Source organism: Cetorhinus maximus, chromosome 9 (genome assembly GCF_964194155.1).
Source record: "Cetorhinus maximus chromosome 9, sCetMax3.hap1.1, whole genome shotgun sequence".
In the NCBI taxonomy this organism is placed as follows: Eukaryota; Metazoa; Chordata; class Chondrichthyes; order Lamniformes; family Cetorhinidae; genus Cetorhinus; species Cetorhinus maximus.
Genome location: NC_135887.1, coordinates 11,702,090 through 11,730,082, shown reverse-complemented (window position 1 = coordinate 11,730,082; position 27,993 = coordinate 11,702,090). Strand labels below are relative to the sequence as shown.

Below are 27,993 nucleotides of genomic sequence, written 5' to 3'. Positions count from 1 at the left end.
TCCCAAGCGCCAGAGAAGTGTTTTTTTTTTAAATCACCAACGGGACTTCATTTATAAACTCCAGGATCAAACTGTTGATAAGAAAAACCCGTGGCTGCGGCCACCTCCAGCTCCACACAGCGACTCTGGCCTGTGTGAGTGGGTGTTTTAGTTTAAGGGCAGAGAATAGGAGCTATCCCAGGGGGATTTCGTTGCACCGAAACCTGATTTGTCATTGCTTCGTTTTTGCTTTTTAACGAACTGGCTGTAACGTTCACTATGAGAGTAAAACTCGACGCCTCTTAAGCGTGAAGTTGAAACAGATGTCATTTTAACGTGCAGGTTTGCATTGCAAAGCGCCGGAGCAGGTGCCGGATCCAGAAAGTGCCACCACCAAGGCTTTCTCTGCAAAGCTTTTAGGGTGGGGTGGGGGACTGTGTCTCGCTCCATCACGAGGGGAAGACAGACCCGCAGAATGTGGCACTCCATTGCTGTCTCTGGGAGCGAAACAAATCCTGAACGGGATGTCTGAAGGAGCTGGGGGGTGGGGTGGGGTGGGGGGGGGGAGCATTTAACAACACACAGGCAATAAAACTGCTGTAAAGTGTCGTGCAGGACCTGTTGAGTCCGACCGGGACATTAGCGCCCTCCTGAAGGGACATTGTTTTAGGAATCCGTTTGAACTGTTGCTCCGAGAAAAAAAAACTCAGCGAAGATCAGTTCGAAACTGAAGAGAAATGCACTTCATTTTTAAAAAAATATATATTATAAAGTGTACCAAGTATTTTTACTCGCGTCCTCGTGGTTCTATTTTGATGTTTTAATTCCTAGACTCAAAAGAGAAATGCACCATTTATTTTAACCAAACCAACTTCCTCCATTTACTTGTTTTAAAGTGGATATAAAATGTGATTATGCACGTGGTAGCTAAACTTGCAATTTCTGAATAATTACAAATGATGTGTTTTAAATCTCCACAAAACCGTTTCTAACTCGCAATACAATTCAACACTTGAATCTATCCCTTTCGTTTAACAAATTGCACCAATCTAACAGTCCTGAACAAACCCTTCTTCCATGTTGGGAGGATGATGACTTGAGAGTCTGACAGAGGCTGATAACAGGACACGCTTTAAACTGGTTCACCTTCGTTTCTAATCGCAGCAATGAATCCAACCCTGTGCAATTGACACAAATTCGTGAAACGTGTTCATTTCGCCCAGAAGTAATCCGAAAGTCAAATTAAGGAACGCAAATCTAAATTCGATGGTTTTATTCTGGGAAAAAAAAAGCTGCGGATTTGTCATGGTTATTAGCAAGACCCGTTCAAAACAATTTAAATTAAACCTCTCTTACGTTATTGGGGTCGCTAATTCGTTCGGAATAATTTCGGTGCTGCTAAATTTCCTTTGCACTGTCTTAAACTCCAGCACTAATCTCTCCAATTCCCAAACCGGCGGCCTGTTTTGATTCAATTCTTATTTCATACACCTAACCTTTAAAAAAAATCAGACCTTTATCTAATTTGCCCTGTAATGACCTACTCTCCGGCATTTGACATGCGTTCTGCAAAACTTGAAACTAGCAATCTTAAAAACAAAAGCTCGACGCTTGATTTCGCCCCCTCTCAGCTGTTTGTTTTATTGTGTGTGTGCGTTAACCTCCCCTTAACAGTCCCATATTTTACCATCTCTTTTCTTTAAATGGACGTTGGTGTGTGTGTGTGTGTGTGTGTGTTTTTAAAAAAAATAAAATAAAATGCCCCCGCTGCTTGCGCAGTGTATCCATTCGGCTGGTACTTTAGCAGACTCTGGACTTTTGTGCATCGCTGGTCCAAAGTTCAGAGTTTTGTAGGTGCGGAGCGATAAATAGCGCCCAATAAAATGCGCCAGTCTCAAATGTAAACACAATGAGCCGCAGTTCACATTGTCCCGGCTCCTCCAACGCACTCTCTCGCAGCCAGTCTGTATTTGCATATTACTAAGACCTTTTTTTTTTCCCCCCGTCCTGCGAAAGACTTCCCGCCGATTTGCATATTCTTATATTTCTTCCCAAAGATCATGGCACCGTAGAGCGAACGGCGCCTGGCAGGGAATACGGGCTTCTCCGGATTGTTAATTTTCTGTTTTTCCTTCTTAAATATTATTTCTTTTTTTGATGCACCACTGGGGGGTGGGGTGGGGGAAAGGGAGAGAGGAGGAGGAGGGGGGGGTAGAGAGAGAGAGACGAGCGGTCACAAAGGATCCGATTGGTCTGTTTTGCGTTTATATATATTTTCTTTTTTTTTAATTTAAAAAAAAAAGTTTGGTCTATTTAAAATATGGTGTCCAAATTGACATCTCTCCAACAGGAGCTGTTGAGCGCTTTGTTGGGTTCTGGGCTATCTAAAGATGTCCTGATTCAGGCTCTGGAAGAGTTGGAGCCCTCTCCCAATTTCGAGGTGAAGCTGGAGAACCTGCCCGTCTCCCCACTGAAGATGAACGGCTCCGGCTCGGACAGCAAAGCCGTCTTCCACACCCTGACCAACGGGCACAGCAAGGGCAAGCTCTCCGAGGACGAGGGCTCCGAGGACGGCGAGGACTACGATACGCCCCCGATCCTCAAGGAGCTGGAGTCCCTCAATACCGAGGAAGGGGCCGAGCAGAGGGCTGAGGTGGACAGAATGCTGAGGTAACCCCTCTCCAGAATTATTCTTATTCAATAATAATAATAGTAATAATAGTAATAATGATGATGATGATTTAACACAAACTCACCGCCTGATGCAGTGAGCGGTCATCTTGTCCAATTTTTTGTAAAAAAAAAACCCCGTAGGGGCGTAAAGATCCCTCACTGCCTGTGGGCTGAGTTATTAATTACCCAAATAGTTTACTGTTTATTTCTTAATCGGGGAGAGGAGGGGAGGAGGGTGGGGGGGGGATATAAACTAAATGCAACGCGCAAGAGCTGTGCGGTGGTGAACGAAATGCCCCGGCTATTCTCAAAGCGTTTCTTTCCTGCTGTATATTTGATGTAGAAATACATTTCCGAAGCGAGGTCGCTGCTGCCCAGGACTCCAGGCGGACGGGATGAGGCAGTGATCTTGGTGGGTTTTTTGTCTGTGTCAGGTTTTTACTGACCGGGGAGCGGTAACTGCGCACGTTGTCAGTTTCACACTGTCATTTTGCCAGTTTCACCTGCACTATACACCCTGTCCCATTTAGCCAGAAGCTCTTTCGCAACTGAGCGCTGCATGGGTCTATAAATTGGGCAGAAATAATCACAGTAATAGCTGAAGTATACTGTACCTCCTGAAATAATCACAGTAATAGCTGAAGTATACTGTACCTCCTGAAATAATCACAGTAATAATTGAAGTATACTGTACCTCCTGAAATAATCACAGTAATAATTGAAGTATACTGTACCTCCTGAAATAATCACAGTAATAATTGAAGTATACTGTACCTCCTGAAATAATCACAGTAATAATTGAAGTATACTGTACCTCCTGAAATAATCACAGTAATAATTGAAGTATACTGTACCTCCTGAAATAATCACAGTAATAATTGAAGTATACTGTACCTCCTGAAATAATCACAGTAATAATTGAAGTATACTGTACCTCCTGAAATAATCGCAGTAATAATTGAAGTATACTGTACCTCCTGAAATAATAACAGTAATAATTGAAGTATACTGTACCTACCGAAATAATCACAGTAATAATTAAAGTATACTGTACCTCTCGAAATAATAACAATAATAATTGAAGTATACTGTACCTCCTGAAATAATCACAGTAATAGCTGAAGTATACTGTACCTCCTGAAATAATCACAGTAATAGCTGAAGTATACTGTACCTCCTGAAATAATAACAGTAATAATTGAAGTATACTGTACCTCATGAAATAATCACAGTAATAACTGAAGTATACTGTACCTCCCGAAATAATCACAGTAATAACTGAAGTATACTGTACCTCCTGAAATAATCACAGTAATAATTGAAGTATACTGTACCTCCTGAAATCATCACAGTAATAATTGAAATATATTGTACCTACTGAAATAATCATCAAGGAGACACAAGGTTTGCCCTTTAAAAGAGTTGCCCTCTTTTAAAGCTGACACATAACTTAACCATAAAAACTCCTTAAAGTTACGTGATTCGGTTCGCTGGGGGATGTTTCATGTTCTAGGTAACATTAAATTAATGGATGATAAACACGTTCTGACAGTTGAACTGCCTAATAACTTGAAGCAGAAATTAATTTTATTTGAAGTTCGGCTGATCCTTTAACATCTGAAAACACAGCAGTTAAATTGACAGAAGAGCGAACGTTAAGCCCCTAGAAAGTTGCACTCTTATGTGAGGAAGAGCACAGGCGTTGGTGGAACCTATACACTTGCAGCGAACCGCTGTCCTGGCTGGAGGCGTCTGTTACAAGTGTTCCTTTTGGCAATTTAAAACTGGTTCGCTTTATTTCCAAGCCATTGTTTTAAATCGCCCATAAATCCTAAGCTTTTGACTCAGTTACTGAAAGAGGGACATGGACAGGAGGCAGGGGACCGTGGAGCGGACACTGAGTGTTAGAAAATAAAAACCCGTGCAGCCTCCGCCCGGGCCCAGGTCCCTCTGTGTCCCGAGAACAGAGTGAGAAATTGTGCCCATTCGTTCAGCTTTGGAACCCAAATTGATCCGGAGGAAGCTGAATGTAATATTGTAACAGTGAAAATCAGTGCATTTTCCCCATTCACCATAGTCTGTAGCAAGGGAAAGTTGACTGTGTGTATGGAACAATAACTTTATACATACGCACATACACATATATATATGTATATATATGTATATATAATATATATAGAATTATTTAGATTTAAACATTTCCAATACGCGTTGAAATACGTTTTAAAAAGCCCAACAGCAACTCCGCCAATCTTCGAAATGTGTTAAATTTTAAATCGCCTCCTGTGTTGTTTATTTGAGAAGGCAGGCGAAGGGTGTCTCTTGCAGCTTTTGTTTCAGCCGCCCTTGTAACAGTTTGTAAATATAAATCTGACCCAAGCTTGTAGAACACGTGGAGCTGACGTTTCTGCAGAGTGCTATTAATTTATTATAAATCATCAACCCCGAATGAACAGAAAAGTGGAACACACTTTGATTAGAAGGTGAATGGCTAACTTGGTTACTCATTGGCAAAGCAGAGTTGTAAAAGGGACTTGAATCCAAATGCGGGCAATGCCCTAGACAAACATGTGTGTGTGTGTGTTTGTGTTTGGGTTGGGAGACGGTGATAACTGACTAAATATGATGTAAAAAATTACAATCGACAATCAGATTTGAAGGGAACAGTGTACAATGTGTAAAATTCGATTTAGGAAAAAAAACCGCCCATGAGTCTGGAGCGAACCAGAGGACACACATCGTCTCTCCCTCCTTGTTTTTTATACAACAACTCAGTGCTGTCTTTCCACTTACAGCACGTTTAAAGGGCTGGGCGGATTGTTGCCGCATTTCCTACCTGAATTATTATTATTTTTTTTTGGACCGTTGTTTATCTGCCTCCTTAATATTCGTTTCACTTCTGCTTCACGAGCGACGCCAAGAAAGGGTTCAATTCAAACATGTTACCACGGGACAGGAATCCAATCGGTGATAATGTTCCTGGAGCAAAAGGGTAAACAGGAAAATGTTTTTAATTCCGACTTCAGCGCATCTTGCAAACGGCTATATATTTTTCTTCTCTCCCTCTCTCTCTCTCTCTTTTCAGAAAAAATTATAAACGACTCCAAACGTTTGAATTAACCCAAACCGAAACGAAATGTTGTCACTCGTTCGTATGGTCTTAACGAGAGGGGGGCCCGCCAGTCATCAGATAAACCATTTGTTGTTTCATAATTCAGAGAGAGAAGGGTGGGGAAAAAAAAAATTACATAGCGAATAAATAGCACCGTAGAGAATAGGATAAGTTAACAAACGGGGTGGAAATTGCCTATTGCACTCCCACACACCCTAGGATGATTTCAGGTCAATCACACACACACACACACACACACGTTTGAATCATTTCAAAATATATGGGAATATCACCAACCTGACAATTCTTATTTTGGAAATATATATATATATATATATAATCCGCTACAGTTTAACTGTGGATTCCAAATTTCCATGAAATTTCCGGCTAGGATGAAATGAACAAATCAGCCGCTTTTTCCAAATGTGCACCGCTCCTCCCACCCCCACAGGCTGGGACTCTGAGATCTGTAAATAGGGACAAAAATCAATAAGGTCCCGAGGGAACTGGGGGCTGCCTGTCCCCCCCACCCTCCCCGGGCCCACATTCAGCCCCCCTCAGCCCCCCCCACCACTCAGTGCAATGGGCAGTGAGGGTGGACTCCGGACCGCAGTTTATTTGTGTCAGGGAGGGGCTGGGGTGGGTTTAAATGAATCTCTGGCTTGGCGATCAAGGTAGACAACGTGTGTCATCTTTCAAAAAAATCAACGCCAATTAACCCAAAAAATGAACCCCACCGAACCGAAAATGAATGGTCGGGATTTTTTATTTTCTCTCTTGCGCTTTCTGGGGTTAGTAACTGGTCGGGGATGTTTCATGGTCTGTGCTGGGGTCAGCGGGGGGCCACTTCACTGGGTGAAAATCCACCCGAATCCGGGCTGGTCACCCGGCCGGGCGCTGCGAGATGGACAGTGAACATCGAAACTTTTCATCCCGCCACCTCGTCCTTAAACCCAATAATTAGAAAGGGCACCTGGGTGTCCTCGGGCTGGCATGGACAAGATGGGCCGAATGACCTCCTTCTGTGCTGTAACTTTTCTATGGTTTTCACGGCTTTAGGGTGAAAGGGGAAAGGTTTAGGGGGAACTTCTTCACTCAGAGAGTGGTGAGAGTGTGGAACGAGCTACCATCTGACGTGGTAAATGCGGGCTCACTCTTAAGTTTTAAGAATAAATTGGATAGATACATGGATGGGAGAGGTCTGGAGGGTTATGGACTGGGTGCAGGTCAATGGGACTAGCGGAATAATATTTCGGCACAGACTAGAAGGGCCGAATGGCCTGTTTTCTGTGCTGTAGTGTTCTATGGTTCCATGGTTCTATTCTAAAGCGGAAAGTGCTGGAAAAACGCAGCAGGTCTGGCAGCATCGGTGGAGAGAGAATAACAGAGTTAATGTTTCGAGTCCCCCGTGACTTCTTCAGAGCTGAAGAAGGGTCGTCAAGACCACCTGGTTCATTACTGTCCATTTGGGGATAAAAATTGCCCCCCCCCCCCCCCCCTTTTACCCCATCTGGCCTGGATGTGACCCCAGACCCACAGCAACATGGCTCACCCTTAACCGTGCCCTGAAATGGTCTAGGGAGCTGCTCAGTTGTATCAAACTCCACAACAAAGTATAATAAGGGAAAGACCACCTTGGCATTGGATTCAAAGGCAAAGGCACAAGCAGCCCAGCCGACCCTGCAGAGTCCACCTCCCTAACATCTGGGGACCTGTGTCAAAATTGGGAGAGCTGCCCCTCCACAGGCTAATCAAGCAACAGCCTCTCATGGTCATACTCTTCAAATCACACCTTTCAGTCAATGTTCCAGACTCCTCCATCACTACTCCTGGGCATGTCCTGTCCCAATGGCAGGACAGACCCACCAGAGGTGGCAGCACAGTGGTGTACAGTCGGGAGGGAGTAACTCTGAGAGTCCTCAACATCGACTCTGGACTCAAAGTTTCACAGCATCAGGTCAAATTAGAGCAAAGAAGCCTCCTACTGATGACCACCCACTGCCCTTCCTCAGCTGCTGAATCAGTACTCCTCTGTGCTGTACACCTTTTGGAAGGCACTGAGGGTAACAAGGGTACAGAATGTTCTCTGGGTGGGGATTTCAATGTCCATCACCAAGAATGGCTCAGTAGCACCACTACTGACCGAGTTGGCCATGTCCTAAAGGACATGACTGCTAGACTGGGTCTGCAGCAGGGGGTGAGAGCAACAATACAAGGGAAAAGCCTACTTAACCTGGTCCTCACCAAACTACCTGCCACAGATACATCTGTCCATGACAGCCTTGGTGGGAGTGAATACTCCACAGTCCTTGTGGAGATGAAGTCCCAATTTCACATTGAGGATGTCCTCCATTGTGTTGTGTGGCCCTACCACTGTGCAAAATGGAATAGATTCAGAACAACTCAGAACTGGGCATCCATTAGGCACTACAGTCCCTCATCCGCAGCAGAATTGTATTCCATCAGAATCTGTACCCTCATGGCCTGGTATATTCTTCACTCTACCATTACATCAATGAGGAGTGCAGGCGAGCATGCCAGGAGCAGCACCAGGCAAACCTAAAAATGAGGTGCCAACCTGGTGCAGCTTTTACAGCACATTAACCAACAAAAGCATCATGCTAAAGACAAAGCTAAATTATCACATGACCAGTGGAACAGATCCGAGATCTGGAATCCAGCCATGAGAGCAAAAGACGAGGCTCAAGTGTTTGCAAATTCAGCCAGACGTGCTGAGTGGATGATCCATCTCAGCATTCTCCTGAGATCCCCGCATTACGGAAGCCAGTCTTCAGACAATTCGATGCACTCCGCATGATATCAAGAAATTGCTCAGCAAACTGGATACAGCAAAGGCTCGGAGCCTGACAACATTCCGGCTGCATTGCCGAAGACTTGTGCTCCAGAGCTAAGTGCACCTCTAGCTGAGCTGTTCCAGTACAGCTACAACATTGGCATCGACCCAGCAAAGTGGGAAATTCCTCAGGCATGTCATGTCCACCAAAAGCAGGACAAATCCAATTTGGCCATTGCCGCTCCATCAGTCTACTCTCAATCATCAGCATAGTTGTGGAAAGTGTCATTGCATGTGCTTTGAAGGGGCACTTACCCACCAATAACCTCCTCACTGATGCTCAGTGTGGGTTCCGCCGAGGCCACTCAGCGCCTGACCTCATTGCAGCATTGATCCAAACCTGGACAAAAGAGCTGAATTTCAGAGGTAAGCTGAGAGTGACTGCCCTTGAAATGAAACAACATTTGACTGTGGCATCAAGGAGCCACAGAAAAACTGTAGTCAATGGGAATTGGGGAAAATTTTCCACTGCCAGGAGTCATACTTAGAACAAAAGCCGACATGGTAATTGCAGGAGTTCCTCAGGGTAGTGCCTTAGGTTCAATAATCTTAGACTAGTTCATCAATCACCTTCCCTCCATCATAAGATCAGAAGTGGGGATGTTCGCTGATGATTGCACAGTTTTCAGCTCAATTTGCAATTCCTCAGAAATGAAAGCAGTCTTTACTTGTATGCAGTAAGACCTAGATAACATTCAAGCTTGGGCTGATATGTGGCAAGTAACATTTGTGCCACACAAGTGCCAGACAATGACCATCTCCAATGAAAGAAAGTCTTAACCACCTCCCCTTGATATTCAATGGCATTTACTATCACCCAATCCCCCACCATTAACATCTTAGATGTCACCATTGATCAGAAACATAACTAGATCAGCCACATAAATACTATTGCTAGGAGATAAGGTCACAGGTTGGATAATCACTGGTGAGTCATTCACCTCTTGACTCTTTCAAACATTTCCACCATCTACAAGGCACAAGTCAGGAATGTGATGAGATACTCTTCACTTGCCTGGATGAATGCAGCTCCAACAACACTCAAGAAGCTCAACACCGTCCAGGAAAAAAAACAGTCCACTTAATTGGCATCCCATCCACAACCATAAACATTCATTCCGTCCACCACTGACGCACAGTGGCAGCAGTGTGCGCCATCTACAAGATGCACTGCAACAACTCACCAAGGCTCCATCAACAACACCTTCCAAACCTGCAACCTCTACCACTTAGAAGGACAAAGGCAGCAGATGCATGGAAACGCCACCACCTGCAAGTTCCCCTCCAAGTCACACATCATTCTGACTTGAAACTATATCACTGTGGCTTTACCAAAATCCCAGAACTCTCTCCCTAACAGCACTGTGGGTGTACCTACACCACACAGCCTGCAGTGGTTCAAGAAGGCAGCTCACCACCACATTCTCAAAGGCAATTAGATATGGGCAATAATGCTGGCCTAGAGAGCTCAAATCCCATGAATGGATTAAAAAAAGAAATACTAACCTAATGGTGAGAGGCACAGTGTGCAGCCCTAATACAGTAAGGGAGAGCCCTCATCTCAGTGTATTACAAGTTCAAGTTAGTGCAATCCCCTGCAATTTGGATAAAACAGTTAGTTGTTCTAGCAGTTTATTTAGAAGTACATGGATGAATACAAGTGAGTTGCTAAAAGACATGTTTTAAAATGCGATAGTGCCCAGCTTTTGGTTGTTGTAGGTTTTTTGTTCCCTTGTAAGGAAGTTGTGGTTTTCCTAAGGACAATGGGGATGACTGAGTTATATATAATATGTTTATTTGATGACTCAATAGGGAAGACCCATGGCGAGCGGCGAAGATGATCAAAGGTTACATGCAACAGCACAACATTCCACAAAGGGAAGTAGTGGACGTGACGGGTCTCAATCAATCTCACCTCTCGCAGCATCTCAACAAAGGCACCCCAATGAAAAATCAGAAGCGAGCTGCCCTCTACACCTGGTACATTAGGAAGCAGCAAGAGATTCAGAGACGTAAGTGCCGTTGCCCAAAAGGGGATGTGGGGAAGCGGGTGGGCATCATTGAAATTGTACATTCTTCTCAAATAACACTACAGTGAGCTGTAAATGATGTGACTGTGAGAAAAATACAGGTGAAGAGTTTACCCATTCTCTAAAATAACCCTCTTAGTTTCTGGTTATATTATACTGAAGTGGTCCCACCTCCAGGTGATTTTATACATTCAGGTTAATGTAATGTAGAATTCACATTTCTTATGGATAAGCCAAGTAATTTCTCCCAGGCATTTGGAAACTGCCACCTCTGGGATCTTTCTATGCATAATTCCAATACTGGGGATAGTAAACCGTTTGGCATGTGGTAAATAAAGAAATTCAGGAGATTTTTCATTTTAATTTTATGTTTAGTTTGCATATGCTGTATTTAGCAATGAAAGAAAGCATAAAAAGATATAGGAAAAGGTCACTTACCTAATGAACCTGTCCCTTTCTGCTTGATCCCTGAGACATCTTGCTGCCTTCTCACCACATCCTTCAATCCCATCTTTCTCCAGAAACACATCCAGTTCTCCCTTGCCAGAGTAGGATGAAGGGACACAGATTTAGTAAAATGCAGTTTTGGGGCTGACACCAGGAAGTGCTTTGTCACACAGACAGTGATGCACATAAGGAATTGACCCTCGATAGGGCCATGAAGGTAGGAATGGTTTAGAAGTCAAATTGGAGGGGGGTGCAGTGGGAACTTTAGGGTAATTCTTGTTAATATTAATAATCGTATACTGAGGAAAGAATGAGTCTGAAGCCAGCCTGCACCTTAAGACTGGTTTATTTCCAAGCCTGCAGAGTAAAAACACAGACGCTTCCAACAACCAGTGTGAGCACCTTTTTATACCCTTGCAATGAAACCCGAGTACTTCCCCAATTGGGAACAGCTGCTCTTAACTACCAACTTAAAGCATGTACCCTATTACAGCACAATTCCAACATTAACAATTCTGGATAGATTGAAAAGATGGGCAGAGTGGCCTCCCCGAACTGTAATTGTCTTGTGATCTGGAGAATCATTTTACACCATATACTTTGTGCAATTTGGTGATTCCTCCATATTTACATAGGAAATATTGATAACAGCAATGACCATCTGAAAGCAAGTAACTTGGAGGCAATTTACTGAAATAAACCCTCAGTGTCCATTTTACTGGTTTAGAAAGGCAGTCTCATTTATTTAAATTATAGCTTCAGTCACCCTCCTCTGTCCACTCCCTACTCAGGTACAGAGCCAAAACACTGTTCATTTGAACATTTCTCTACTGTTATCGTACTAGCTTAAGGGGAAAAAATGATATTTTCAAAACAATACGCCAACCTGTAATTATTTGATAAGGCTGAATAGTTGTGATATAATGTGCAGCTTAATTGCCAGTAATCTATTGTCAGGGGGAAAATGGGATAGTCTATAACAATAAATTCCAGGTCTGCAATACACAATGAAATAAATTCAGTGTTGCAGCAGTGCAAACAACCTGGTACAAAAGCATTTCAGATCACACAATTTAAATGTGGAACTTGCCATCTGCTACTGTCTATCTTGACATCCACTGCTAACAAAAATATCACAGAAAATGAAACTATGTGAACTGAGCTCGTGTACATAATGCAGAATATCACAGGTTATAATGTAATCGAAAGGCATACGACATTTTGGAGTTAAGATGGCGCAATAAACACAGGATCCAAATGGATCTGCTATTAAATAATGGTCACAGGATCTAAGATGGTCAACAATATTCCTTTATTTTTCTTCTATAGTTCTACATGATATCAAACTGGTGCTTTAAAAGCATGTAACCATTGTTTCTTGATTAACCCCAATTACTTTTTAGTCTCAGTGCTTTTTTGCATGATCGGACTGGAGTTTTCAATAATAAACAAACGTTATCAGTTCTTAGATTGTTATTACCTTTGATATTTTTTCATACACATTGCATTTCAGACATAAATATGCTGAACAGCATTTCTTAATTCACATTTTGTTAAAAAAAATGCAGATTATATACATGAAAAAAACAATAGTCAATTTAAATCAATAATTCAATCCCAGGCTTTTGCTGACAGAAGCCATTTATAATATGGTTAGTACTACCTGACTGAATATGCAATTCCTTCCTCTTATATAAATATACACATCTATACGTGTATATACATTAATCAAACTCAACTTATTAGTCCCATTGGAAAATGAAAACAATGGTAAAATGGAGATGATATTTTTAAATGTTGTTTTATATTTTTAGTCATATAGAAATCCACCTTAATCTTATAAATGCATGACATTGGGAATAACTTATCTAATCTTCATGATAATGCTTCTTATGCCATTATTTAGGTTAAGTCACAATAATAGCACAGCAAAGAACATTTGTATTTTACTATCAATTGGGACTCTATTAACAATTCTACCAATATATTCTTATTTTTCTACTCATTTTTCCCTATGATATGTACATATCAAGTTCTTAATTTAAAAACTTTCTCATCAATGTTTAGTCTCTGAACACATCTAGGCACTAAGGCTGTTTCATTGCATTTACAGTCAATTCCTGGATTAGAAGGAGTCATCTTTGTTAAGATACCTGCAGCACAATTCATATTTCTCCTTACTCCATAATCTCCACGCTGACAGATCTTGGCTAGTCAATAGCTGATGACACACCATTTCCTTGTTCCACAGTAAAATAGATTTGTCATTAGGTTCCATTACTAAGATCTATATCCATAATGGTTATATCGTGTATGGAAACTGATTGGATTTTAACCCATTCAGCATGGGAATGTCACATTCCAGCTTTTGAAAATGTATATTTATAGACACAGGAGGTCTTCAATGGCAAATATTATAAGGACAGCGACGATGGGCTAGTTATCCCACTTCCTTGGAATTGGTTTTGCAAAATATTCCGGGTCACGGCGCAAACTTCTGACTCTAAAATACCATTCTCACTAAGAGAGGCCAGCAGAATGCTGATGCGAAAAGTGTACCGGTTCAGATGACCACACTCTTTAGAGTTTAGGCTAAGGGACAGTTTGGTTAAAATTTCCCTGTGCGATGTCACAATGAATTCAGAACAAAAAGAACTATCACTCATGAAGGGCAATGAATATTGATACTTTGCTACAAATAACTATCAGTTCCCATTGAACACTGTAGAACTAGCAACATAGAGAGAGGATGATTCCGCTTGTAAAGGAGCCCAAAACTAGGGGCCATGAATATTAGGCCGTCACTTATCGATCCAGTAATGAATTCAGGAGAAACTACTTTGCTCAGAGAATGGTCAGAATGTGGAATGTTACCACATGGATTTGTTGAGACGAGTAGCATTGATGCCTTTAAGGGAAAGCTAGATCAGTAGGCGAGGGGGAAAGGGATGGAAGGATATGCACATGGTGTTAGATGAAGTAGGGTGGGAGGAAACTCATGTTATCCATAAACAAGCATTGACCAGTTGGGCCAGTTTCTGTACTGTAAATTCTGTATGGTTCTATGTAACCTTCTTTAGCCTAATAAGACACTAGCTTTGAAATGTCACTGAATTTGGTTTTTCCAGCCTACAACTATCAATTATGCCATTGTTTTCTCTAAGATAATATAACATTCAACAACAAACCACAAGCTACAGAGAGCGACAGAAAGCAGTGCTGTGTTTCCACATCAAGTTTTCATTCTGTAGCTTTTGTTCATGAGATTTGATTGTGACTATATTTGAAATCTTGTCATGAATTTTTGAAGAATATATAAATCAGTGCTTTCCTGTTGTGTATAGGCTGGGTAAAATCTATCCTTTCTCTTTCAGAATTCAACCAGACTATCCAGAATACTGGAAACAATATGACAGACAAAAGCAGGCCAGATCAGCTGCTGTTTCTCTTTCCAGAGTTCAATCAGCAAGACCAGGGGCAGGCCTCGGAGCTGGGCACTGAGCCTGCCAATAAGAAGATGCGTCGCAACAGGTTTAAATGGGGACCAGCATCCCAGCAAATATTGTACCAGGCTTATGAGAGGCAGAAGAACCCCAGCAAGGAGGAACGGGAGGCACTAGTGGAGGAATGCAACAGGTAGGTGATGATAACCTGGTAATTCAAAAATATGCACAGTTATCCTTGCTAAGTACACTGTCATGTGTGGATGGGTCCAAGGTCAATCCCTGACTGCTGTTGAGTCAGTTGATTGTAACCATGTCACAGTAGGGATGCCACCATTGGCCTCAGCACCCCAGGAGCGGGGGAGAGGACAGATCAGCCTGGAATCCCCCTCCTGATCCAGTGGCTCTTGCCCACAAAGTCCATCAAGTGAGGACAGGATCAGCCTTGGCTGTGTTCTCAACGGGTCGCCAACCCTATGAACTGTACCAGGCCTAAGGTCAGCAAATTCAGGAGAAGAGGGGGAATAATTAGATTGGGCAGGAAATGATTACAGGCAGCATGGCATTATAAACCAATGCAATCTTATTTCAAAGACTCATTACAATCTTTGCAATGCTTTGCTTGGTAACATTGGCCCCTGTGCTCCTGTCCCTTTCTTGTCCTGTTTTTGGCCAAACAGTGTGAGTGTGATCAGCATATTGCCAAACCGAAGTGATTGTTCCAAACTATATCATTTCTGATGCAAGCTAGATATTCTACTTCTGATTTCTCTGCAATTTCTAATAGAATTTAGTCAGTGACATTCCCCCTTTGGTCAAAGTTGAATTAATGTGATTAAGGGTTCAGGAGGTCACCATTAGAACAATTAATTGAACATTGTTACTGCTGGTGTCACTATTCAAGGTAAAACAATGACACAGCCTTATCACTAACATTTTACTCTCTTAGTATATTTCTGTGTTGTAGTTTGTTTTTTAATGGGGTTGGGGTGGGGCGATATTTTTGTGTAACCAGTGAGTGCTGATGATATATTTGGGGCTAGTTATTGAGCCCAGTATTGTGAAGGAGTTACTATTAAAACTCTCAAGAGCCAAATTTTGTTTTTCACTCCTTTCAGATTCTCTCTTCTAGGGTGTAACTGTCTATATTTAACGCACCTCCCTCACGATACATGGTCAGGATCATTAATTCATCTCAGCCAGTTACACCAGTGGTGCCACCTGCACTTACTGTTAGCAAAAAAATGGGTGGGTTTGTCTCTCCTGCTTTTACCAACGTCCACGTGTTCAATTTAACCAATGGGAAATCTGGGACTGAAGACACAAGAGCAGGAAATCTTGGCCAGACAATCTTGGCCAGGCACCTTCAAGAAAAGGAAGGACAGAGAAAAGCAGAATGAATCTTAAGTTTCAACTTATTTCTTCCCCTAAGTTTCAGAAATGGGATTCGAAAGAAACCTTGAACCTGAATTGAGTCCTCACTATCCAAATCCTTTGTACAGTGAAAAAGCCTTGTTCCCGAAACAGTTTTTTATCAACAGGTCTGTGTTATGTTTGAATCCATGTTTATGTCACGTGAAATTTTTTATTGATGTAATCAAATGCATTCCGATATGAACGAAATTAAGTAAGTGATGGTATGTGATATAATTAAGCAATTCATTTTTAATGGGACAAGGGCATTCAAGAACACCCAGATAAACTATTTAAAGCAATACTGTCGCTTTTCACCTCAGAGCTGAATGCATACAACGTGGCGTCTCCCCTTCTAAAGCACACGGACTGGGATCAAATCTGGTTACAGAAGTCAGAGTGTATAACTGGTTTGCCAACCGAAGGAAGGAGGAAGCTTTCCGTCAGAAACTCGCCATGGACGCGTACAATGTTCAGTCACACAGCATGAACCCGCTCCTGTCTCACAGCTCTCCGCACCACCCGCAGCCAAACTCATCCCCCTCAAGTAAGCACGGTAAGCTGTTGTCCATTGCTTTATGCCAGTGTACCTTCTGAACGTGCAATGTGCCGTAAAAGTGGAATTCGGGCTGGCACTTGGTGAGGGTGTTTATTTATTCTTTCCTGGGGTGTGAGCATTACTGGCTAGGCCAGCCTCTATTGCCCTTGAGAAGGTGGTGGTGAGCTGCCTTCTTGAACCACTACAGTCCATGTGGTGTGGGTACACACCCACAGTGCTGTTAGGAAGGGAGTTCGAGGCTTTTGACCCAGCGACAGTGAAGGAACGGAGATATGGTTCCAAGTCAGGATGGTATGTGACTTGGAAGGAAACTTGCAGGTGGTGGTGTTCCCATGCATCCGCCGCCCTTGGTCTTTGAGGCGGTAGAGGTCATGGGTTTGGAAGGTGCCATCGAAGGAGCCTTAGTGAGTTGCTGCAGTGCATCTTGTAGATGGTACACACTGCTGCCACTGTGGTGGAGGGAGTGAATGTTTAAGGTGGTGGATGGGGTGCCAATCAAGCAGGCTGCTATGATTTGTTCTACAAGTGCAATTTTAACCTAATTTACTTGTCATGGGACTGGCGAGATTGCAATGTTGGGTTTCATACCCCATCCGATTTTACTCTCCATTGAAGTCACTTGAAAATATTATTGGGCAAAGTGCAAAACCAATTTTCTATGCAGTGCTGTAGGATATCCGCTTGACGAGTTAGGTTAAAATTAGCCCTCGAGAGCCAGCTGAATTGATTGGTTTGGCCGTCCTTTAACTTGTGCTGCTTTTAAATGGTGGGACTTACTGGCTAAAGTGGAGCAGCTTTGAGGTGTATGGTTTGATACAGATGTAGGGAGGGAAATTGTTGTTTAAATCTCACTGGGCCTTTAATAATCCTTTCTTTGACGATAAGTGTACACATATCTCTCAGTTTGGATTTCTATATTGTTTCTATCATTTCTTTTTAAAAGAAAGACACTGTAGAATGATGCCCGTTCACTCTGCATTAGGAGTTTCATTCAAAACGCATACCAATTCTGAATGAATAAACTTGACCAGGAACTGAGCAAGTATATGGAATAAAAGTCCAAGGATGTAGGTGTTTCTCAGGTCTCTCGGGCCAGATTTTCAAAGGGCTGCGAAGTCAGGGTGCGATTTCAAAATTGGAGGTCCCGGAGGTCGTCTCGAACCCTGGCGCCTTTGGGGCAGTTTGGAATCTTCAAAGGACCAGTGGGTTAGGAAGGGAACAGTAAAACCCACTCGCTGCCGATTAATGGCCCCTTAAGCTTCTTAAGGAGCTTGTTGAGGGGTCTGTGTGGTGCAGAATGGAATTTGTAAACTTTATTGCGGTGAGCTGAACAGTCTGGTGCACATTAGTTCGCTGCGGGGCCTAATAATATTTATTTGTCTTTTGTGTCGTAACTTGTTTTTTTTTTGGGAGCTACTTGCACCAGTGCAAGCACTGGACTTTCATTATTCCTACATGGCCCTTTTTATTCTCCTCCACACTACTGGCCCTAAAAGGAGCTATAAGGAAGTGAGGCGGGGCAGTGGAGGTCAGGGATGGAGTGAAAATTAAATGATGGGTCACCCTGGGACACTGACAGAGAGAAGCATGTATCTGGTGTAGCATCAGCTACCTCAATGAAGCTTTGTGACGCACTGTTTAGTTTTGTTGGAAGTATTGTAGTGTAATATTAATGACAGGCACAACTGGTGACAAAAGATGTTTTGTCAATGTACATCATGCAAGGCACCATAAGGAAGGCAGTATACCTTTAAATCCATAATAACTATATATGAGGGATCCTAGTCGTTTATCATATGTGTTAGGTCCCTGATTCTTAAGTGGGATTCCAGTATGTTAAGAGAAAATCAGCATTGCAGAAACAGAGGGAAAAAATTCAGGTGACCAGCACCCCGATGACATTGCAGATAATGTTGGGTTAAAGGCAGATTCAATCATGAAGCTTCTGGCCCTGAGTGTTGTTCCGGTATTACATCACTGGGACAATTTAAACAAGAGGCAGCAATATGACATAGGGTCCTGACACCAACTTTCCACTTTCCAGTGGCCACTTGCTTGCAATTTGAGTGTAAGAGAAAGCCTTGCACCTTTGTCACATCTTCCACAACCTCAGGATGACCAAAAGTGCTGTGCAGCTAATGAAGTACTTTTGAGGTGTGATTACCTATTATAGCTTAGGAAATGTGGGAGCCAGTTTGTGCACAGCAAGATCCCACAAGCAACAATGAGAGCTTTTCACTCTCCCGATGCAATAAATGTAGTTAAAACTGAGAGCCTTGATTGGAACCTGTGGTGGGTTTGTTTCGGGTTAAGTGTGGGTGGGTTTGGTATGGGTGTGAGTGGGAGACCCCACTGACCGGTCAGCTCAAGGCCCAGGCCTTTCTTCCCTTTCGGGTCTTATTTTAAGACTCCCTGCAAAAGTGGGTGGGAATGATGTTCGAGGCTGGTTGGCAGGAACTAGAATGGGACATTGCCAGGGACCCAAGAGAATGATTCTCAGCATAAGATAAGTACGGTGGGTGAGGGTTTGTCATGATGGTTGTCAGGGGAGGAAGAGTCAAAATTGTGAAAGGAGCAGCCCAAGGACTCCTCGAGGGACTCAGGTGAACCATAGAGTCATTATGGCACAGAAAGAGGCCACTCAGTGCTGGCTCTCTATAGAGCAGCCCATTCAGTCCCATTCTATCCCCATAGCCCTGCAAGTTTATTTCACTCAAGTGCCCATCCAATTTCCTTTTGAAATCATTGATCATCTCCACCCTCATAGGCAGCAAGTTCCAGGTCGTTACCACTCACTGTGTAAAAAAAAATCCTCCTCACATTCCCCTTTCACCACTTGCCCAAAAATTTAAATCTGTGCCCCTAGACCTTGGGCCATCAGCTAATGGGAACAGCTTTTCTTTGTCTACCTTATCTAAACCTGCCATAATCTTGTACACCTCTATCGATTCTCACCTCAGTCTTTTTTGTTCCAAGGAGAACAACCCCAGCTTCTCCAACTTAACCTGGTGCCTAGAATCCCTCATCCCTGGAACCATTCAGGTAAATGTCCTCCTCACCCTCTTAAGAACCCTCACCTCCTTCCTAAAGCTCCCGGTAAACCCTCAGAAAAATTAATTTACCGTCACCTCTGCCGACCACGCTGCTGCCTCATGGCTAGTATCACTGGCACAGTGCCAGCCTCCGTGGTTTGTCATTAAAGCCATGGCACCTATTAATTACACCCCCCCACCAATCTGTAATGGGCGATACCAATGCTGCCAGAAACCTGGCAGTTAAAATAGCCTGAGGGTGGTGGGGTTGGAAACCCCATCCACCATTTTAACTTTCCACCCCCACCTCCCCCTGCACCCCCCCCCCCCCCCCCCCCCCCCCCCCCCCCGATCTGAACTGTCCCTGCCAGGCCGGCTGAGTTATAAATGGGACCGATGAGTATGGAACTGCTAGATTGAACCCTATGCTCAGGTGAGGGGTGGAATCAGTTGTGGGGCAAGGAGCCAGGCCTGAAGCAGTGAAAGAGCAGGCACCCTATAACCTAACTGTAGAGGATGGCGGCGTATGATGTAACCTTGAGGGCTGGCAGGAGTGTGTGTGCAGCTTCAATGTGATGAATGACCATCGGAACAAAATGGCTACCGTTGGCCACCATACTGTACCTCACCGTGAGTGAGTGCTGCCTGGAGAAGGAGGGAGGAGAAAATTGGGGCGGGGGTTGCCGGGGAAACAGGTTGCAAAACGATATTAGTAAAGAAAAAAATAAGAATTTTTTTTAAAAATCAGCGTGGAAAAAAAGTAGTGTAGAAACAGTGCAATAAAAAGTTGAGTGAGTCATAGTGCAAATGTCATTGTGATTCTGAAGAGATTCAGAAAACAATCCATATTGTTCTCGTACCTGCAATCTACACACTTAAGTCAGCAAGCCGCTGATCCAAACAAAGGAACCTGGCAAGCAGTGGGGTCGTGGGGAGGTCAACGTGAGGTCGCTGTCCAAGTATGAAGAGTTTGGCGGTGGGGGGGGGCAGGGGGGGTGGTGGTGGTTGCAGGGGAGGGAAGGGAGGGGATGGGGAGGATCTTGTTCTGCTGACCCTGACTAGCTGCGATGCAGTCTTAAGTGTCATAGGCCACTCAGTTACAAGACGTCCTACAAGCACATTGTCAGCAAAATCAGCTGTTTTCAGTGTCGCACTCAGGCTAAAATAATGCAACAGCATGCAGTCAGTGTTGTCATGGCATTGTGTCCATTATGCATGCTTAATTGAAAATTAAGCAAGCTCTTTGAATGAGCCATGTTCCCCTTTGATCTCTCCTATCCTTGCAGTGTGTACTCAGTCACTGCATGACATCCTTTGTTTTTTTATATTAGGGGACTGCATGGGTAAGAATTGTATCCACGTTCATTTATCTTTATTCTGCAAGGCGGTTATGGGCTGTCCCTTTATGTTCCGAGCTCCAGACTCAGCCAGCAGGGGCTGTCCAGTCTATGGGATGCAATGACAGCCCATTCTGTGGTCTCCTTTAACCAGCCAGGAATGATGGTCCTTCCTTAATGCAGTCTGTGAATTGGGATGGGGGTCTCGAAAGGTCAGGCATGTCGGAGGCGAGAATCTGTGAATTTGCTGGGGGAACTGGTGCTGCTATTGATTAGGTCTCGAAAAAGGAGGAAATTAGCTCAGGAAATGAATAATGTGGGACAGGGGAGTGCATGAATGAGTCAATGAATTCTAATCTTTTTAACCTTTCCCAGGGCACACAGGTACACAGTATCTTTGTGGATTAACACTTTGGTAACTCAACACCAGTGTATTCCGTCTTTAAAATTTATTAACTGTACATGACAGGGCAAACTATCAGTCACCTTAATTATAACCCTTCAGATCACCAAGTTTCCTTTGCAGCCAGCAGTAGGTCTTGGATCAGTTACCTCCCTCACGAGCTGCCTGGTAGAAATGGTTAATAATTGTCGCTAAAAGGTTTACTTTGTTGCAAGTAAATGCGATGCTATTAAGCTCCTTTTAGGATGCAGTTATACTGCACAGCTGGTCTGTTCAAGGTGAATGCAGAGTGCAAAGGGGAGACGGTGACGTAGTGGTCACTGGCCTAGTGATCTAGAGGCCCCGGGCTAATGCTCTGGGGACATGGGTTCAAATCCCACCAGGGCAGCTAGTAGAATTTAATAAAAATCTGGAAGTAAAAGCTAGTCTCAGTAATGATGACCATGAAGCCATTGCTGATTGTCATAAAAACCCACCTGGTTCACCAGTGTCCTTTAGGGAAGGAAATCTGCCGTCCTTACCAGGTCCGACCTACATGTGACTCCAGACCCGCAGCAATGTGGTTGACTCTTAACTCTCCTGTGAAATGGCCCCGCCACTCAGTTGTCAAGGTGGCTCACCACCATCTTCTCGAGGGCAGTTAGGGGTGAGCAACAAATGCTGGCCTTGCCGGTGACACCCACATCCCGTGAAAGAATAAAGAAAAACTAAAATGGCCATCCAAGCAACCCTAGTGTTGTATTGCAGGCTGTGTCTGGTCCAAGCTCCACTCTTACCCACTGTCCTGCCAGTGTTTTTTTTTATATATGAGGAGAGCAGGTGAGAGAGCTCACTTTCATTGAGCACTGAAGATGAATCCTTCATGTAAGTTTACAAAGTACACGGTGAAACTATTCATAGTGCATTGCAACAGAAAAAGGTTCAATGGTCAAAGGTTCCGTGTGGAACATGAAGTGCTGTAAATAGGCAGCTGGAGAAAGGAAATGCCAGCGTAACATTTTGGTGAGGGTCCAATGTTAGGACTGGAAAGTGGGAGAAAAGTGAGCCTCTCTTTTCAGACTGAACAAAAATCAAGTGGAGAGCCCATTATCTTTGTTGTTTTCATGGTTAGGTGATCAATCAGGTAATGCCAACATGTCAAAAAAGATTCTGGCTGGTTACTTGTGAGAAGCACTTTTTTTAAAGTGAGAGCCTTGGATTGGCCCAAAATACAGGGCACTAGTGAGGTTGCAAAGACTTGGAAGGAAGAGGAGACAAATGCAGAAGTTGTCATTGATTGGTCCCTATCTTTATAGTTAAAAGCCGAGGAACTGAAGTCATTGGGTGTAGCAATTCTGGTTTCAGCAGCCTGTCCACACCTTAATCTCTTTGTGATGTGTGGTAGATGTCTAGCGACAGAGCTGTCATATTTCCCACTAACTCATCTTGTGGAAATCACGGTTTACCCAAAGTAGCATTATTGCCTAAAGGGATTTCCGACCTGCAGCTCTATAGTCACACACAGCCCATAAACCCTGGCAATCAGTCCCTCTGAGCCCAGGAAATCCACTCTGATTCCTGCATATATTTCTTAATTTCAGGTTCATGCTGTTTAAATTTTATACTATTATGTTCACTGACCTGCATTGGCCTTTGGCCGAGCAATGTCTTGATTTTAAAATTTTCATCCCTGATTTCAAACCCCTCTATGTCCTGGCCCCTCCCTAGATCTGAAATCTCCTCCAGCTCCACAACCCCCCCTGCGATATCTGCGTTCCTCTAATTCTGGCCTCTCGTGCATCCCTGATTTTAATCGCTCCACCAATGGTGTTCGTGCCTTCAGTTGCCTGGACCCAAGCTCTGGAATTCCCTCCCTACACCTCTCCACCTCTCTAATTTACTTTCCTCCTATAAGACGCTCCTTAAAACCTACCTCTTTGACTATGATTTTGGACATCTGACCTAATATTCCCTTATGTGGCTCGGTGGCAGGTTTTGTTTTTTAATGCTCCTGTGAAGCACCTTGGGATATTTTATTATGTTAAAGTCACAGTATAAATATAAGTTGTTGTTGTTGACTGGAGGTTTGGAAAGATCAGTTTTAATGCTGTTGTCTCACTGTTTATAACCACCATCCCTTGACGTTCAATAGCATTTCAAATCATCAAAATCCCCATCACCAACACCCCTGGGTCAACAATGATAAGCAACTTAACTGGAGCAGCCACATAAATGCCATGCTTCAAGAGTAGGTCAGAGACTGGGTATTTTTTGATGAGTAACTCACTTCCTGACTCTCCAAAGCCTGTCCACCATCACAGCGCAGGTCAGGAATGTGATGGAATACACCCCCGCCCCCCGCCGCTTTCCCGGGTGAATGCAGCTCCAAGAACACTCAAGAAGCTCGACACCATCCATAGTAAAGCAGCCTGTTCAATTGAGGCCACAATCACCACCTTAAACGTTCACCCCCTCCACCACTGGCACATCATGGCTACGGTGTGTATCATCTACAAGATGCATTACAGCAACTTGCCAAGACTTCTCCAATGTCCCAAACCTGTGATCTCTACCACCTTGTAGGACCAGGGCGCCAGGCACTTGGGAACATCAACACCCACACATCACAACACCCTGACTTGGAAATATATCGCTCTCCATCATTGAGTCAAAATCCCAGAATGCCGCCCTAATCACACTGTGGGTATGCTACAAGAATTGCAGCGGTTCGAGAAGGTGGCTCATCAGCACCTTCTCAGGAGTAATTAGAAATAGACAATAAATATCGGCCTTGCCAGTGACACCCACATCTGCTGAATGAATAGAAATAAGTTGGATTCTAATAGATTTAGGGATTTGAAAGCACAGTAGATACACAAATAAAAGTGCCTTTTGGGGCAGACAAATAAAATATGACAGGAATTACAAATTTTCAGGTTAAGGCATTAGCAGAGAATGATCATCACATTAACTGCGTTGTTTTAAGTCCTAAAGGTTTCATCAAACAATCACAGTTTCATTAACAATCACAGTTTCATTAACAATCACAGTTTCATTGGAGTGTCCCCTAATTGAGCTTACATCTTTCAGCACCCAAACAAACTCAGCAGCTTTCAAACTGCTTTCCACTTTTGTATAATTCAGAGCTCTTTTCCCTCAGGTATATTTCTAGAAACTATAATTAAAGACCAAAGGATGTTGGGGTAGACGTTATACTGGGTTTACACTGGGCAGCCACTATAACTCCAATGGATAAAAGCAAATTATTACAGATGCTGGAAATCTGAAATAAAAACAGAGAATGCTGGAAAAACTCAGCAGGTCTGGCAGCATCTGTGGAGAGAGAAACAGGGTTAACGTTTTGAGTCCATATTCAGAGCTGAAGGAGAAGAAGAAGAAGAATCATACGGACTCGAAACATTAGCTCTGTTTCTCTCTCCACAGACGCTGCCAGACCTGTTAAGTTTTTCCAGCATTCTCTGATTTTATTAACTCCAATGGATGTTGGGGTAGACTTTATACTGGGTTTACACTGGGCCGTCAGTATAACTCCAGTGGATGTTGGGGTAGACTTTATACTGGGTTTAAGCTGGGCCGTCAGTATAACTCCAATGGATGTTGGGGTAGACTTTATACTGGGTTTACACTGGGCCGTCAGTATAACTCCAGTGAATGTTGGAGTAGACTTTATACTGGGTTTACACTGGGCAGTCAGTATAACTCCAATGGATGTTGGGGTAGACTTTATACTGGGTTTACGCTGGGCCATCAGTATAACTCCAGTGGATGTTGGGGTAGACTTTCCAGTGGAGTTATGCTGGGGAATGGGTATAAATCCAATAGATATCGGGGTACATTTTCTGTTTATGTTCCACTGGGAAGTCCATAACTATAAATTTCTTTATTGGTGTCTATACTTCATAACTTAACATTTTTGCATGCAGAACCTCTCTGAATTATTTAGCTCTGTGGCACAGCTGTGGAGCCCATATCATGATCCCTAACTATCCTGTCCATGAAGTCAAGGCAATTTAATCCCCTACATTTCTTATTCTCCTGCCTTCTCCTTTATGAATTTCTTTTAACTTGGGGGTCTGGACTGATCCGCTCTCAGTGCTGCTCCTTCATCCTGATCTCAACACCAAGAGCTGCTATTCTGAGATGTTTGCAGCTTCTTATCAACATTTCAGTTGAACTGCATTTGTGGCTTGTGGGAGTGCACCAAAGGAGTCCACCAGGAACAAACGCCTGAATTGGAGCTTTCCGGCTTTATTGTTTATTACGTGATGAGTGGGCTGACCTCAGCTGGATTAGGGGCTCTACAAGAGATTTAAGTGTTGATGGAAAAAAGAAGAGTGTAATGCCTCTTGCTGAATAGCATGTGGACACTGGGTGTGATAGCCTGCACTGTTTAGCCTCACATATGAGGATTGGCCATTTGGACACCCTTAGAACTGCAACCAATGTGGAAAAACTGGGAAAGAAAGGAAAAAAGACGAGCGCACATGGGAAATGAAGGTGTTCACAGTGCCGTGAAGCAAGAGACGTATATGCCTGCGTCTCTGGTACTCAGCCTGATGTCAGCTTTCACTGTGAGGAGACAACCACAAGGCTCCTTCTTGAAAAAAGCGTTTTAAAAATATCATGTAAAAATCATCATGCACCTTCCAGCGGCCATTTACAGAGGAGCCTGGCAAGAGGCCCTGGACCAGGTTACCTGCCACTGATAGCATGTGAGGCTCTGTAGAAAGGGAAATGGGCATTTTAACAGACTTATATATAAAACAAAAAATGTGAACTCTTTGCAGATCGCATAGACAATAATGGATAACCACCTTTTTTTACTGATCTTCTTTAAGACTGATTCCAGATGCCTGGCAGCTGATGACAAATATGACTTCCATAGCTTGGCAGCAGATGCATAGATCCACGTGAACCCGGGTCCACGAGTGTGTTGTGGGTTTATGTAGATATAACTTAATGATGTGAGCATTGGGAGCAGCTCCTAGGGTCAGGCTTCAAGAAGACCAACACGGGAGTGGTTTACAAGGTAGTAATCTCATCGAGAGGTTCAGGTGGCAGAATCACCCATGGCAAGTTTCTCTTCCTCATCTGAAAGCGATGGTTAGTTACTGATTGTAATTTGTTGACAAAAATTTCCATTTGGAAGATATAGGGCGGAGTGTATGTGGTGTGGAGGGCGATTACCTGAGCTTGGTAACAGGTCATTTTGCTTTCATATAAAAGTGATATTTGTGCAAAGTTGTTGTAGTTTGCATAATTTTACTTGTAGTGAGCTCCTCCTCCAGCCCAACAATCCCCTGACGTCTTTGAGCTTCTCCAATTCTGACCTCTTTTTCCTCACTCCACCATTGTCGGCCATGCCTTCACCTGCTGAGGCCCTAAGCTCTGGATTTCCCTCTCTTAACCTTTCCTCCTCTCTCCCCTTCCTCCTTCAAGGAGCGCCACAAAGCCTACCTTTTTGGCCAAGCATTTGCCCCTGTGAGGCACCTTGGGACTTTTTAAACTCTGTTAGAGGCGCTATCTAAATGCAAATTATTGTTGTTGCCGCCGAATCTGTAGGCTGTGTCTCTGCCATGGTAACAGCAAAGGCTTGCTGTGGGTGACAGTGTGCACATAGCTCTCTTTCAATTTGTCAGTGGTTCAATGAGAAGAAACTCCAGTGTGATTGTTGCCTCATATATGTGCAGTGAATGCTGCATTCCATGTAAAGGTGATAAGAATGTATCACATGCTGTTGTGGGATTTACACACACTGCACTTTTCTCCCGTTTCTAGTAATTAGTTTTAAAACTCAGGCCTTGCCTTGACAGTGGGTTAGGAACACAGCGTAGACATGAGCCTCAATAACCCTTATATACAGTGAACAGGCTGGATCATATTGACATTGTTTTTTCCAAAATCATTTGTGTTTTTAATGTACCATTTTTTTTTAAAACATTACTCTATCTCACCTCATGTACAATCTACTCTTCAAGGCTTTTTGGTGTACTAAAAAAAATTATCAAGTAATTTGAATTTTTAAAAATTCTTTCACGGTATGTGGGCTTCGCTGGCTAGGCCAGCATTTATTGCCCATCCCTAATTTCCCTTGAGAAGGTGTTGGTGAGCTGCCTTCTTGAACTGCTGCAGTCCATGTGGTGCAGGTACACCCACAGTACTCTTAGGGAGGGAGTTTCAGGATTTTGACCCAGCGGCAGTGAAGGAACGGCGATATATTTCCAAGTCAGGATGCTGTGTGGTTTGGAGGGGAACTTGCAGGTGGTGGTGGTGTTCCCATATGTCTGCTGCCCTTGTCCTTCTAGGTGGTGGAGGTCACGGGTTAAGAAGGTGCTGTTGAAGGAGCCTTGGTGAGTTACATATATAATGCAGCAAAGTGTGAAGTTAGTGCTAATAACAAACTTGGATTATTGTATCATATGAATGGAAATAAGCAAGAGGAGTGAACCGTTTAATTAAATTGGAGAGATAGCTGACAGAATCGAATAAGGAGATTTAGCAGGAGCTGTTCTTATGGGCGCATTGCTAAGGCTCATTGTTTGTTTACCAGGCAGTGAGGTCCACTCTCATTGTAAATATTCGTATCAATGCTTGTACCAACACATATCCAGGATCTTGAGGTCGGCGAGCAAGGGGCAGGGTCCGCTCGCCGATGTGTAAAATGACGCAGGATGATGTTGAGCGGAACTCCCGATGTCTCCGCGCGTCATT

The 27,993-nt window shown here is 43.5% G+C and overlaps 1 protein-coding gene across 8 annotated transcripts in view; it reads left to right on the top strand.

Annotated features, from left to right (window-relative positions):
* The first annotated feature begins 1,926 nt into the window (after positions 1 to 1,926).
* The window catches only part of hnf1ba (HNF1 homeobox Ba), a 107,216-nt gene continuing 81,149 nt past the window's right edge, over positions 1,927 to 27,993 (top strand). For 2 of the 8 annotated variants that reach the window (XM_078548048.1, XM_078548047.1), the window contains exons 1-4: positions 2,248 to 2,649; positions 10,431 to 10,630; positions 14,470 to 14,731; positions 16,275 to 16,498. In XM_078548048.1, the coding sequence (XP_078404174.1) occupies positions 2,300 to 2,649; positions 10,431 to 10,630; positions 14,470 to 14,731; positions 16,275 to 16,498 (1,036 nt within the window). In that variant the 5' untranslated portion in view covers positions 2,248 to 2,299. Of the gene's footprint in view, positions 2,650 to 10,430; positions 10,631 to 14,469; positions 14,732 to 16,274; positions 16,508 to 27,993 lie in introns of all 8 variants that reach the window. The other 6 variants (XM_078548042.1, XM_078548041.1, XM_078548046.1 and 3 more) reach the window with 5 other exon arrangements.